The 15,006-nt window shown below is 41.1% G+C and overlaps 1 protein-coding gene across 4 annotated transcripts in view; it reads left to right on the plus strand.

The window, feature by feature from the left end:
- AGK (acylglycerol kinase) overlaps positions 1–15,006 on the plus strand; it is a 59,702-nt gene that overhangs the window by 41,939 nt on the left and 2,757 nt on the right. For all 4 annotated transcript variants that reach the window (XM_058189856.1, XM_058189857.1, XM_058189854.1 and 1 more), the window contains 3 exons: positions 7,195–7,342; positions 8,065–8,162; positions 10,185–10,255. In XM_058189856.1, the coding sequence (XP_058045839.1) occupies positions 7,195–7,342; positions 8,065–8,162; positions 10,185–10,255 (317 nt within the window). The remainder of the gene's footprint in view (positions 1–7,194; positions 7,343–8,064; positions 8,163–10,184; positions 10,256–15,006) is intronic.

Below are 15,006 nucleotides of genomic sequence, written 5' to 3' on the forward strand. Positions count from 1 at the left end.
GGCCCGTGGGCCCGCCCTGAAAACAGCAAAGGACTGGCCCGCGGTGCCTCTGGCAGCAAAAATGGAGGTTGGGAGGGCTGTGCGTGGCCCTCCCAGGCTCTGTTTTCGGCCACAACAGCCTCCAGCCCTCCAGCAAAAAAGGAACTCGGGGAGGCCTCACCTGGGCTCCATTTTCAGCCGCGATGGCCTCTCCAAGCTCCATTTTTGCTGCAGAGGGTTGCAGAAGGCCTTCACAGCTGAAAACGGAGCCTCGATGAGTGACATCGAGATGGCCATGCCTCCCCCCAGCCACGTCCCCTCCCCCCCCCCGAGGCCAAACACAACCCTGATGCGGCCCTCAATGAAATTGAGTTTGACATCCCTGATGTAGATCAATGTTAAAACATATTTGCCTGCATATACCACCCACAGTCCCCTTTGTGAAGGAGTTGTGTGTTTTCCAAATTTGAGAGAGGGAGGGAGGGAGGGAAGAATACTGTAAGGTTCCAGATTTAGTCTCAATGTCAGGCTACCTCCGACGGTAAATAGGAAAGAATTCACCTTCTCATCCCTCATGAGAAGGATAGTTTTTTGGTTTTTTGGTGTTTTTTTTTGCTGATCATTGATAACAGTACTGAGACTTAGTTCTTCATAATCTTACTTGTTAGAAGGCAGCTTCTTATATTTGTGCATGCCACATAATCCTACTTGTATTGTTTGTGACAGTATAATTTTAGGTACTTTAAACAGATCCAAAGCTGCTACTCAAGATGGAACTGATATGAAGTCATTTGATGTATGTTTTGCCAAGCAGGTGGTGGCAGAAACAAAGACCTTTTTATAAAACAAAATCATGGAATGCAGCTAAAAAAATATTGCTGCACTATGAATAAAATAAGCAAGGAGAAATCAGCAAAGGGATGATGGGATGCAGCGAGATCCATTAAAATCTACTGTACTGTGCTGTCTTCCTCTAGTGCAGTTCTTTCTTGGAGCTTTTGTTATGCTAATGATTCACCCTATTCAGTTGATGTAAGTGGTGCCTATAAATAGAGCATAGAGGACTGTTGATAATCCGCCTCTTACAGCCAGTCAGTCACAAATTGAGCAGAAGGGTTAATTGCTGTAGTTTTAAAGTTCTCAAATATTGAACAATTATAATGTAAAGGAGACACATATTTTTTTTCTTTTAAGGTCCTTCTACTGATTTTTTAACAAATAATAAAACATTCCAATTTTTTAAATTCTGCAACATGAATAATGCACATGTTTCAAAGACCTGGTGGAGATCATCTCTATCCTCAACTGGTACTCACTCGCTTCGTTCACTGCCCCTCCTCATCTTGAACAACAAACAATATGTGTAATTACTAGCCATTGTATTGGTTTGGAATGATGAACAGGAAGCAGTAGAATAGAATAGAATAGAATAGAATAGAATAGAATAGAATAGAATAGAATAGAATAGAATAGAATAGAATAGAATAGAATAGATTTTTTTATTGGCCAAGTGTGATTGGACACACAAGGAATTTGTCTTGGTGCATATGCTCTCAGTGTACATAAAAGGACAAGATACATTTGTCAAGAATTATAAGGTACAACACTTAATGAAAGTCATAGGGTACAAATAAGGAATCGGGAAACAATATCAATATAAATTGTAAGGATACAAGCAACAAAGTTACAGTCATACAGTCATAAGGTGGAAAAAGTTCGGTTAGATTACGATGATGTAGGACAGGGGTGTCAAACTCAAGGGGTGCTTACATCTGGCCCACGTGGCCGGCCTGGAAATGGCAAAGGACTATTTGCCCGCAGTGCCTCTAGCAGTCAAAATGGGGTGCAGAGGGGCAGCAGAAGGTTCCCCCACAGCCTCCCATGCCCCGTTTTGGCCAGCAAAGTATTGCAGGAGGTCATTCAGGCTGAAACCCCGCCCCCCACTGTCCCACGCAGGAGAGCTACAATTCTGATCCGACCCTCAAAGAAATCCAGTTTGACATCCCTGGTGTAGGATTAATATTTAAGAGTTGGGGTGAGGGCTGTGGGGGACGGAGACGAAATGTCACAAATAATTGTAGGACCGGACAAACTGCAGGAATGGACAAAATTTCCCATTTTGAATTTTTTTGGGAAGGAAGTCTTGAAAGCCTATTCTACAATTTACAGTATAATAATTATGTATGTTCCCCATCTCAGAATAGCAGAGTTGCTGAATTTTAACAATTCTGCCACCGAAGTTTAGCTATTCTCCAAAGATCACAAAAGTTACCTGCCTTGGTTTTAAACCACAGAATCCACAGTTCTCTTTGGATAGCTACGACATGGAAGGAAATATATTATTCATTTCCATCCTATTCCACAAGGGAAATAGAGAAGTTGACAAAATGTGGACTGGAGTATGCGATCCTTAGCTAGATACAAAGCTAGATAGATGTACAGTTCTATCCAATGGCTTTTTGTCAAGCTGGAGGGCAGCATATTTACCACAAGACTCTTTTCTAGACCCAATCCTGTTAATATGCTTGCATGTTATTTGGGAGAGAGATTATCAAATTTGCACATGAAAACAAAGTTAAGGATTAGTTAGTAGTTAGATTCACGAGGAACTTGACAAGGCAGAACCCTCAAGCGAAAACCAGCAAGGTGAATTTCAACAGGGGCAAATGCAAAGCCCTACTGTAGGAATTTAGCACCCACCCCCCTCCTAGAAGAATGAAATATTTTAGAAAATATTTAAAAAGGCAGAATATATTTCCCTGGATGAGAAATGGAGAAACATGTTTTAAAGTCAAAGCAACTTCCTGCCACCCCCCACCTTTGTCAATGGGCCATTAAAGCCTCAGCCAAGCTCACTCATCCCCCCCACCTTTGTCAATAGGTCAGAGGTAGAAACTCATTCTCCCCACCTTTATAATGGGCCATCATCATCTGCATCATAATAGAACCCATCTAGCAACTGAAACTCACCACATGGCACCTGGGAAGATTACATCAGCCAGCAAGGCTAGCTAAGACCCCCACCCCCTGGGAGTCTGACAGCCAATCAGGGTACTTTTCCTGTGCCCCAGAAAGTTCAAAGCTCAGAAAAAGCATAAAACCAGGGAGCACACAGGATCTCAGCCCTTCTCTGTTCAGGATCTCAAGCCATGTGATCTTGACCACCATTAAACCATCTTTCCAAGCAGCCTCCATGTTTCCAGTGTCTTTGTCCCCACTTGGAACTGAACCCAGATGGATATTTCTTCCAACACTACATTTGGGTAGGAAAAATAAAATATATGTGCGTAGGTTGAGAGGAGAAGCTGCTGTTCTCTGTTCTTTTTTGATACATGTAAAAACAGTGGTGAAATCCAATTTTTTTTTTACTACCAGTTCTGAGGATGTGGCTTGGTGGGCGTGGCAGGGGAAGGATACTGCAAAATCCCCATTCCCCCCTCACTCCAGGGGAAGGATATTGCAAAATCTCCATTCCTACCCCATTCTGGGGCCAGCCAGAGGTGGTATTTGCTGGTTCTCTGAACTATTAAAAAATTCTGCTACTGGTTCTCTGAACTCAAAATTTCCGCTATCGGTTCTCCAGAACCTGCTGGATTTCACCCAGATGTAAAATATTGCATCCAATTCTGGCTGTCTTGTTTTAGATAGGACATTGGATTGGAGTATGATAAAGTGCCTAAAAGAGAGAAAAAAATATTTAAGAGGAAAGCTTGGGAATCTGTTTAGCCAGAGAAGAGAAGATTGTGGGGAAATGTGATAACTATTTTCAACGATCATAAGGGCTCCATTTGGAGATGGAAAGGACTTTGTTCTGTTTCCCTCCCCCAATACTCCCAACAAAGAGTCCGTCAAAGGCCTCTTCTTCTACTTTATTTACATAGATAAATGTCCTGGCCACGTCTACCCACAGGCCTGCCAAGTTTCTGGAGATAACGAGGAAATTACAGATAAGGCCAGAATTACTCACGAATATATTCTTCCTTCCATTGATACAGTTTGCCCGTGCAAATTCATTGCTTTGTCCAAGACAAAAAACCAGGAAGTCCCGCCTCCTATTTATAGTCTCTGCAGATGTCACTGCATGACCATCATTCCTTGGCTGTATCCCAACGCTGCTTCTGCTGCGCGCGCCGGTCACGTCTGCGCAGTCTTGCATCACTCCAAAACTGTTCTTGGGGTGTTGCCAAATCAGAAGAAGGCTCGAGAGAATCAGGCCTTGCCGGCCCCTCCTCCTCCCTTTGAGTGGGTGCCAGGGAGGGAGAGGGCCCAAGAGAAGCAGGCCTTGCCAGATCTTCTCCCTCACTTTCTGAATCATCCGAGTCCAGGAGTCCGGGTCCAGGAACCTGGGTCACAACAGACTTCTTATGAATTATTCCAGAAGAGGGGACAAGAAACAGCGGGATTCAATTATTTATTTTTATTTATTTCATCTGTTTGTAAAACATGTCCAAGATAAACGAGTATAGTTACGAACATAAACATGAACAAAGGAAGTAAATACAGATAAATGGGGACAGTAAGACAGAGACTATAGGCACGCTGGTGCGCTTATGCACGGCTCCTTTATGGAACTCTTAGGAATGGAATGAGGTCCACAGTAGACAGTTTGAAATTGAAGCTGTGAGGGTTTGAGGCTGTAACAACAGAGTCGGATAGAGCATTCCAGGCGTTGACCACTTTGTTGCTGAAGTCGTATTTCCTGCAATCAAGTTTGAAGCGATTTACCTTGAGTTTCTATCGATTGTTTGCCTGTGTACTATTGTGGTTGAAGCTGAAGAAGTTGTTGACAGGCAAGACATTGTAGCGGACAATTTTGTGTACTATGCGTAGATCGGAATGCAGGTGGCACAGTTCCAGATTGTCCAAGCCCAAACTTTCAAGCCTGGAGGCATAGGGAATTCTATTGTGAGTAGAGGAGTGGAGGACTCTTCTCGAGAAATACCTTTATGAGAAAATAGGCGTCAGTTGAATATCAGGAAAAATTTCTAAATGGAAAGAGCTTTTTAACAATGAAACAGTGCTTGGATTCTCCATCAGTGAAGGTGTTTAAGGCAGGGGTGAAATGCTCCCGGTTCAGACTGGATCGCGTGATCCGGTAGCGATTGGGGCAGATAGTTTGGAGAACCGGTAGCAAAAATCCCTGCCCCCCCCACCGCCCACACCTTGCTGTTCCTCTTCTCTGTCCCAGTGGTGATATAGCTGCAAACAACCTTAAATGACTGCCGTGGCGCTTCAAAGGGCCACACTACAGCTGATCAGCGCTGTAGGCAGCTAGTAGACCGGTGCCTCTATTTTTAAAGAAGGTAGACTGGTGTCCCCCAAAAAAAGGCAATTGGTAGACCGATGCCTCTATTTTTAAAGAAGGTAGACCAGTGCCTCCCAAAAAAAGGCAATTGGTAGACTGGTGCCTCTATTTTTAAAGAAGGTAGATCGGTGCCTCCCAAAAAAAGGCAATTGGTAGATCGGTGCCTCTATTTTTAATGAAGGTAGATCGGTGCCTCCCAAAAAAGGCAATTGGTAGACTGGTGCCTCTATTTTTAAAGAAGGTAGATCGGTGCCTCCCAAAAAAAGGCAATTGGTAGATCGGTGCCTCTATTTTTAATGAAGGTAGATCGGTGCCTCCCAAAAAAGGCAATTGGTAGACTGGTGCCTCTATTTTTAAAGAAGGTAGAGCGATGCACTCCCAAGTTTTGTATACTTTATTATTTTTATTACTATTGGCCATGCCCATTCAGTCACCTGACCACCAAGCCATGCCCACCAATTAAGCCACACCCACGGAACCAGTAGGGAATATTTTTAGATTTCACCCCTGGTTTAAGGGGAGGCAGAATGGACATCTGTGAGGGATGCTACAGTAGGGATAATCTCTAAGGGACTTTTCAATACTTACATTCTATGATTTTATGGTCAGATTTAAAACTGGTGTCATCTTTAAATCCTTTCATTTATTGAAAAAGGAGAGTAAATTCAGTTTCTGCATGCCACTATTTCTTACTCAGAAATTCTGAGATGAAACATTGCTGCTTTAAGGCCATCTATTTTTTTAATCTACCGGTAGGTTCCATGCTTTTAGCAGTACATGTGGTTTATTAAAAAGGTAGCCATAGTCATACAGTCCATTTTACTTTTGAACTCCTATGTAACTTTTGCTGTTTCATATCCTGCTTTCTCTGGCGGGGGGGGGGGCGGGGCGGGGGGAATGATGCTGTGTTTAAAGACTCTGTGTTCTTGTTCTTCCTTGTGAAACATGATAGGGCTTATGACTGACCTATGCATTCAGCAACTGAATAATTCAGTTGCAAATAGCTGGCAAGGGCAGAAACAGAAAATGGGATGGTTAATGTTTCCTTCCCTACCACTAGTCTCAAGACCTTATTCCCTAAATGAGAATAGCAATAGCATTTAGACTTATATACCATTTCATAGTGCTTTACAGCCCTCTCTAAGCGGTTTACAGAGTCAGCCTATTGCTCCCAACAGTCTGCGTCATTTTACCCACCTCAGAAGGATGGAAGGCTGAGTCAACCTTGAGCCATTCAGAATTGAACCCCTGGAATGAGCAGTGAGTTAGCTTGCGGTACTGCATTCAAACCACTGCGCCATCACAGCTCTGTATGGAGAATGGAGGGCAGCTAGTGGAATAATTGAATGGAGAAAGTACCCTTTTTCCTATCTGTGATTTCCTACCTTGCTGTTACATCTTTGCACCTTTTTTGTGGCCATCAGTTGGTTTCAGTCTGCATTGGAATACACATAAATTTTCATTTTTTAAATTCTTTATTTACAGAAAGAGCAAAAGTTTTAATGGCTATATAAACAGTGTGTTGTCTGGGTATAGTTATTTTGGGTAATAATCATAATAATAACAATAACATTAGTAATAAACATATAGTGACAATAGTGCTTCGTATCCATTTAGTAAACCATTTTTACAAAATTAGTCATTCTATATTCAGTGTCTTCCCTGTCTTTAATTTTAAGTGTTAATCTGTCCATTTCTACACATCCTAGTATTTTTTTATTACATTCTCTTCTGTAGGGATATTTATGCTGTGCAAATACAATTCTAGCCGCTGTTAACACATGTAATATTAAGTACATATTCCCTTTATTATATTTTTCTGGTATGATACGCAACAGAAATATTTCTGGTCATATATTTTCATACTATATTAATACTGATGCTTTTCTTCCTTTTTGCCAAACTCCAAGGAATGGCCTCAGAAACATCTAGCTTCCCTTACCTATTTGGGCCCTATTCCAAGGCCACCTGAGGAGCCAGAGCAGAAGACATCTCGACCTCCTTTATACATTAGGCTTTATAAGAGACTTGCATATTATTGGACACCCACCCCCAAAGGTAAGCAAAATATGAAGCACAAAGTGAAGTCCTGGCCTCACCGGTTGGTAGGGGGGACTCGATGGGGGGAGTTCCACACTGGAGGTGGCTGCTAGATTGATAGCAGATTCCCATCTTCCCTCCTTGCTCTCTGGTCTCCACCCATCCAACTTTTTGGTTATCATATTGATATATTAGAGGGACGCAGTGGTTCAGTGGCTAAGATACTGAGCTTGTCGATCGAAAGGTCGGCAGTTCAACGGTTCAAATTCCTAGTGCCGTGTAACGGGGTGAGCTCCCGTGACTTGTCCCAGCTTCTGCCAACCTAACAGTTCGAAAGCACATAAAAAATTCAAGTAGAAAAATAGGGACCACCTTTGGTGGGAAGGTAACAGCATTCTGTGCGCCTTTGGCGTTTATTCAAGTTGGCCACATGACCACGGAGACGTCTTTGGACAACGCTGGCTCTTCGGCTTTGAAACAGAGATGAGCACCGCCCCCTAGAGTCGGGAACGGCTAGCACATATGTGCGAGGGGAACTTTTATTTTTATTTTCCTCTTTTTTATTATTGTAAGGCTCCTAGAGTAGCCCTACGGTGAGATAGGTAGCAAATAAAATTTAACAAGTAATAAATAAAGGACAGAATGATGAAACAACAATATCAAGAACAACAAACCAAACAAAATAAAATGGTGCATTGTCTAACACTGTACTTAATTTTCTTTTCTCTCTTGGACCTCAGAAATTCCAAAGGAGGAGACTCCAGAAGCCTGGAATGAAATGCCACTGTCTACCCTTGAATTCTCTGTCACTACTCAGAACAGGAATCTCGACTTGAAAGTAAGAGAATAAAAGTTCAACCCCCCCTTAACAATTTTCCCCCAATTTGACCATTAGGTGCTATTCTACGATATGTTTTTTAACTGCTAATTCCTTTACTGTTAATAATCTTTAAAGGCAGAAATTACCCACCACTTCAGTGTCTTCATTGCCATTTTTAAACCTGGTTGCTGAATCTGTTGTCCTAGGTTTGATTTTCTTTATGTTTATCTGAGACTGATTTTTCCCCCCACTCTGCTCCTTTTTCACTCAGATCTCCCGAGCTTGGAGATAATTTGCTTTTTTAGCTATCAAATTGTGCATCAGCACAGTGCCAATTATTGATGTTTCTTTCTCCAGCCTTAAAACCACATCCATTTTCTTCCTATCCAGCTTCCCTTTATTTATATTCTGTATGTAGGTTGAATAAAAAGAGGGATACAGTCTTTTTTCATTCTTTTGCAAATATGAAACCATTCTATTTTGTCATGTTCCATCCGGACTTCGCCTTCCTGACCTGTGTATAGTTTTCATATAAGGCCAGTAAGATGTTCTGGGATCCCTATTTTTCTAAGTGCATGTCAGTTTGACGTGATTGACACAATCAAAAGGCTATATCATCAATGAAGCACATATCAATTTCTTTTTGGCAGTCTTTGACTTTTTCAGTTATCCAGCATTCCTCAGCAATAATATCTTATGTTCTTGACCTTTTCAAAAGCAAGTTGAATATCTGGCACCACTCTTTCCATGTAGGGCTCTAACCTCTGTTTGGTGATCCCAAGTATTATTTTGTTAGCATGTGAATTTTTTTTTTTAATTTGCATTTATATCCCGCCCTTCTCCGAAGACTCAGGGCAGCTTACACTATGTTAGCAATAGTCTTCATTCATTTGTATATTATATACAAAATCAACTTATTACCCCCAACAATCTGGGTCCTCATTTTACCTACCTTATAACGGATGGAAGGCTGAGTCAACCTTGGGCCTGGTGGGACTTGAACCTGCAGTAATTGCAAGCAGCTGTGTTAATAACAGACAGACTTAGCAGTCTGAGCCACCAGAGGCTGTTGTACAACATTTTGCATACTGTTATGTCATCTTTCTTTGATATAGCAATAGCTATATATTGCTTCAGGGTGCTTTACAGCCCTCTCTAAGCGGTTTACAGAGTCAGCCTCTTGCCCCCAGCAATCTGGGTCTTCATTTTACTGACCTCAGAAGGATGGAAGGCTGAGTCAACCTTGAGCCAGTCAGGATCGAACTGAATTAGCCACTGCCGCACCAGGGCGCTATATGGTATATAGAATGTTATCTTCCAGTGTGTTGATTACTATATCATTCTCCATATTTGCTAGAAGTTTTGTTACAACTTTACAGATTTATCTGTTGCTTGCCATATTTTTGTAAATATTCCATCAATAACTAGCCTTCTGACTTAGTAACATAATCTATTAATAGATTTCTTAAAAAATAGGGACTATCTTCTAAGATATCTTGAATGTTGACTTTTCTACTGTACATCTTGTTTCATCTTCTCTGAATGAGTTCCCATCTGTCTAGGGGCGTTCTTGGAATACCAATTCAAGGTTGGAATCTTGTCCTGAATTCTGTGATTTTTTGGAAGAGTTTCCCTTTTTTTCAGTGTTTTCATTTTTGATGTCTTTATAGATGTTGCTGTAATACAGCTTCTCGTCTCTTCTAACATCTAACATCATTTTTTTTGTTAAATTCATTTCTGAGAGCTTTGTCTTTATGGCTTTGCCTCTCTTCAAATTTAATGGTTTGTTCAGATTTGCTTTCCTCTTTCTTGATTTTAGGCAATCGCTTTTCACTTTTGTCTTTAACCTGTTTATTTAAATTCCTTCCACAGTTTCTGCTGTGTTTAGTAGCTGACTGTCTTTTTTATCCATACATGAGTAGATGTTAGGCTACCTTCTCATAGGAAAAAGCAAATATTTTTCAGAAATATGCCTGGAATAATTTGTGAGATGCTAGGATGTTAGTACTAACATCTCTCTTTTGGAAATACTTGTTTCAGCGTGAAGAAGACTTCATGAATATTTGTATTGAACCAGATGCAATCAGTAGGGGAGACTATGTAAAAAGAGGGTGAGTATTAGAAAACCTATCCTTATCTACCTTACCATAGCCCTAAATTTCGTTTATTTCTTTGCTCTGTGAATATTAATAAGAAATTTTTATTTCAAAGAGTGATTCAAACTAAAGAAAAGATTCTGGAGTTTTCTATCATACCAAAATTCAGTGCAATAACAGATTTCTTTATTATTTGTTAGATTTATAGCACATCTTCCCCAGAAGCTCTAGGTATCACTCCTTTTAGGTGGGCAAGGTCAAGGAACTGACATGACAAGGTCAAGGATGCCATAAATTTTCTTATCTTAGGGTGGAATAACGGAATCTTGCAAGTTCCTTCCTAAAAATTCTCCAGTTCCTTCTTTATTTGCAAGTCCAGGGTACATGGGTGTACATAATAGCAAGAGCAATAGTACTTCTGCACGGCTTCATAGTGCTTTCCTGCCCTCTCTAAGTGGTTTACAGAGTCAGCATATTGTACCCAACAATCTAGGTCCTTATTTTACAAACCTCGGAAGGATGGAAGGCTTGAGCCGGTGAGGATTGAACTCCTGGCAGTGAGCTGAATTAGCCTGCAATGCTGCATTCTAACCACTGAGCCACCAGGGCTCTTAGTAGTACTTCCACCTTCATTTTTATCCTTACTATAAATGAAGTGGATTAGACTGAGAGATATTGGCCAAAAGTAGCTAGTGAATTTTTATAGCTGGTGCTCACTGAGAACCCCAGTCCTACTTCTCCAGCTTCTCATTTTTCCAGATCTGTTGAAGTATAATGCCCCTCTCGCTCTCAGCATCAAGCTTTCTGAAAGCAACAGACCTTGTAATCTATATATATATAAAAGCCAAATACCACTCACTCATCACAAAATCTCCAGAATGGTACAACGTACAAACTTGAAATTTGTCACGTATGTTCCTCTTGGCTTCTAGGTGCATGTTAAGAAAGGATTTTTCGAAATGACCATCAGATCATTAGTATTTCATATACAGTATTATATTCACACGCTCTGATGCTAAGGAGCTAGACATTCTACTCCCCCTCCCTATTTGAAAAGAACTCTGTCCCAACTGCCAGTTGCCTTATATTAACACGCTCCCATCCCCTTTGCTAAACTGGGCATGGGCATGGCCAGTGCGTAACTCATTTGGCCTGCGACATTCTACTCCCACTCCCCCTCTATTCCCCAACTTCCAGTTGCCTTATATTAACAGGCTCTGATGCTACGGAGTTACACATTCTACATTAAGTTTCAGGCTTTAAGTGTCAAGTTATCACACTCAATCACATTGTTTCGTAACGAAGCACGGTTATCCAGCTAGTCCAATATATCTGAAAGGCAACAAATCGGAATAGCCCAAACTTAAACTGGTGACAACAATGCAGTATGTCCCGCCTATTTGGAACATAATATATACTTTCATTATTTCATTCTATTTCCAATCTGAAATGTAACACAAGGCTCCCTTGGAAGGCAAAGAGCAAAAATAAGAGAAATACAGCAGTTATCAAAGCTTAGAAATAGTGGGTGTTAATAATATCCACGGGGGTACCTTAAATAGTGTGTTCCTGTCTAATGATAAATAGTTGTAGTTATCAAGTAACTTCGACAGTGATGAAGAGGTTAAAATGCAGTGGTTAAGGTGCTGGCATTTGAAATTACAACAGCACTGAAAAAAGTGGCTTATGACCATTGCAGCATCCCCATGGTCACATGATCAGAATTCAGCCGCTTGGCAATTGATTCCTAACTGTGGCAGAGTCTAGAGGTCATGTGATCAATTTTTTCGATCTTCTGACAAGCAAAGTCAAAGCCAGATTCACTGACTTACCGTATGACTAACTTAATAACTGCAGTGATTCACTTAACAACTGTGGCAGGAGAGGTCATAATATGAGGCAAATTTCACTTAGCAAGTGTCTCACTTAGCAACAGAAATTTTGGGCGCATTTGTAGTTGTAATTTGAGGACCGTGTGTGTGTGTACAGTGTGGATGGATGAATGTATAGATGAATGTATAGATGAATGTGTATATATATATATATATGTAGGTCCTTGGTTATTCGGGTTTTCTCCCGCGTAAAATTGGAAGTGTCTTGGCGACGTTTCGACAAAGTCTCATTCGTCATCTTTAGGCTTCAGCTTCGTGCTTCTGGGAGCAATGTGTGATTGCAGCTGTTTCTTCCCTTTTAACTGTAATTTTACGTGGGAGAAAACCCGAATAACCAAAGACATATATATATATATATATATATATATATATATTTGTTTTCTGAGGTTTTCACGGGTGTTTGTATATAGGTCTTTGGTTGTTCGTGTTTTCTCCCGTGTAAAATTGGAAGTGTCTTGGCGACGTTTCGACGAAGTCTCATTCGTCATCTTCAGGCTTCAGCTTCGTGCTTCTGGGAGCAATGTGTGATCGCAGCTGTTTCTTCCTTTTAACTGCTAGTGGGGGTTTGAACTGATTGGGTGGGAGCTTGGCTGTGCTCTGATTGGATGGGGGGTTTTCTGTGCTCTGATTGGCTGGGGGTGTGTCCTGTGTTGGTGGGGGCTTGGTTGTGCTCAGTCTAGTCTGTGCTGCAGGGGGATTTGAGCTGGTGAGCTGCATAGCTGTTGTTTGGCTTTGTGGTCGTGCTACATCTTCATAGTGGGTGTCAGTCTGCTGCATGAATGGATTGGAGGGGTTTGAAATGGCTAATGTTGCAGCTGCGGTCTGGCTTCTGGTCCTTGGTCGTGCTTCATGATCAGTGTGGGTTTGGGTCTGCTTTCTGGGTGGATGTGCGGTGGTGACATCCTGTGTGGACCTTGTGAGTGTGGGTCTGGTGTCATTCCTCGTGTTAGGGACTCGTTTGTCAATAAGAGCGGGTTTCCAAATGGCTGGTAGGCGGGAGGTGTCATCTCGTTTGTTCATGCTGTGTGGGCGTTTTTCTATCTCAATGGCTTCTCTGATTATTCTGTTGTTAAAGTGTTCAGTTTTGGCGATAGTTCTGGTCTTTTTAAAGTCAATATCATGTCCTGTGACTTTAAAGTGTTGGACCAGGGAAGAAGTTGGTTCCTCTTTTTTGAATGAGTTCTTGTGTTCTTCAATGCGTGCACTTATTCTTCTGTTGGTTTGTCGAATGAGACTTCGTCGAAACGTCGCCAAGACACTTCCAATTTTACACGGGAGAAAACCCGAACAACCAAAGACCTATATATATATATATATATATATATATATATATATATATATATATATATATATATGTAGGTCTTTGGTTATTCGGGTTTTCTCCCATGTAAAATTGGAAGTGTCTTGGCGACGTTTCGACAAAGTCTCATTCGTCATCTTCAGGCTTCAGCTTCGTGCTTCTGGGAGCAAAAGCACCAGAAGTGCTCCCAGAAGCACGAAGCTGAAGCCTGAAGATGACGAATGAGACTTCGTTGAAATGTCGCCAAGACACTTCCAATTTTACGCGGGAGAAAACCCGAATAACCAAAGACCTACATACAAACACCCGCGAAAACCTCAGAAAACAAATACACACACACACACACAGAGTATATGTACACACAGAAACACTTGTAGAGCTAAGCAATAAACAAATAAACAAAAGCCCGTATAGGCCTTTGAGGACACCCTATAATTTAAAAATTGTCCGCTCTTCCTAGTTTTTACAGAAATAGGGTCCAAGTATGGGACTCCTGGAGGTGGACTTCCTTGCCTTATCTTCCAGTTCCAACAATGCTACCCCCACCAAACCCCTTCTGAAGAGCCTTCTTTAGCAAGGACAGTTTTGAAGCGTGGAGTCAAGTGAGCGCGTGAGAGTTTCCCCTGTGGGAACCACTTTTTTAATCTGTTCACGTAGCCTTGATGGGTTCAGTTGCATCACAGCTGGTTCACCAGCTGTCTGAGCAGGTAATGAGGCTGAATGGGGTGCTCACACATAGAAGCAATTAAGCAAAGACAGAAAAAGGTCAAGCTAGAAGCAACGCCAGCCAAATAACATCATGAAAATGTAGTGCTTAGGTAAACGTTTTATATAAGAAGCTATTTTATTTTTGTATGCGTTCCTGCACTCATGTAAGACGGTATCTTTGAATACAAATCATATGGTAAATTGTGGGTAAGAATAAAGTGGAAGTCAATGTTTTGCCTTGATTATCCAGAACCTCCTCATTAAAAATATTCAGCAGTAGAGCAACAAGGTAGGTACAATTCTGAAATGTAAATACAACTAAAAAAGCCGAAAGCTTTTTAAAGGATATTTGCATCTATGTCTGAGGAAAAAAAGTTTTGACCCCAACTTTTTAATTTTAAGGGATATATGAACTCTGCATATGAACTATAAGGTTCAGCTCATTTAAAGGGCAGAACTCTTTAAATGCTAAACCCATCCAAAATACATTGGACTGAAACTTCAGTGTAAGTCTGCATGCAGAAACCTCAAGGCTCATGCACCAGTTGTAGCAATTCCCAGGACTAATTTATTCACTGGACAAGAATGCACTACAAAAAATAAATAAATCAAGAGTTAGCGGTATTTATATAGCTCAAGTTCTGTCCTTGGATCGCACAGATTAAGTTCAAATTTTACAGGCATGAAACTCCTTAGAAGCAATTTGTCTCCCTGACATGTGTGAACATAATGCTTCAAGTCTTTGAAAGAATGGGTCATGTAAAAATAATGTTACACTGTTATGTAGTATAATGTACAATTGTAAACTTTATTTGATCTTAACAAGGGCTGCTGTTATTTACTATTTGCTTCTGAAGTTTTTTCCA

Source organism: Ahaetulla prasina, chromosome 7 (genome assembly GCF_028640845.1).
Source record: "Ahaetulla prasina isolate Xishuangbanna chromosome 7, ASM2864084v1, whole genome shotgun sequence".
Classification (NCBI taxonomy): Eukaryota; Metazoa; Chordata; class Lepidosauria; order Squamata; family Colubridae; genus Ahaetulla; species Ahaetulla prasina.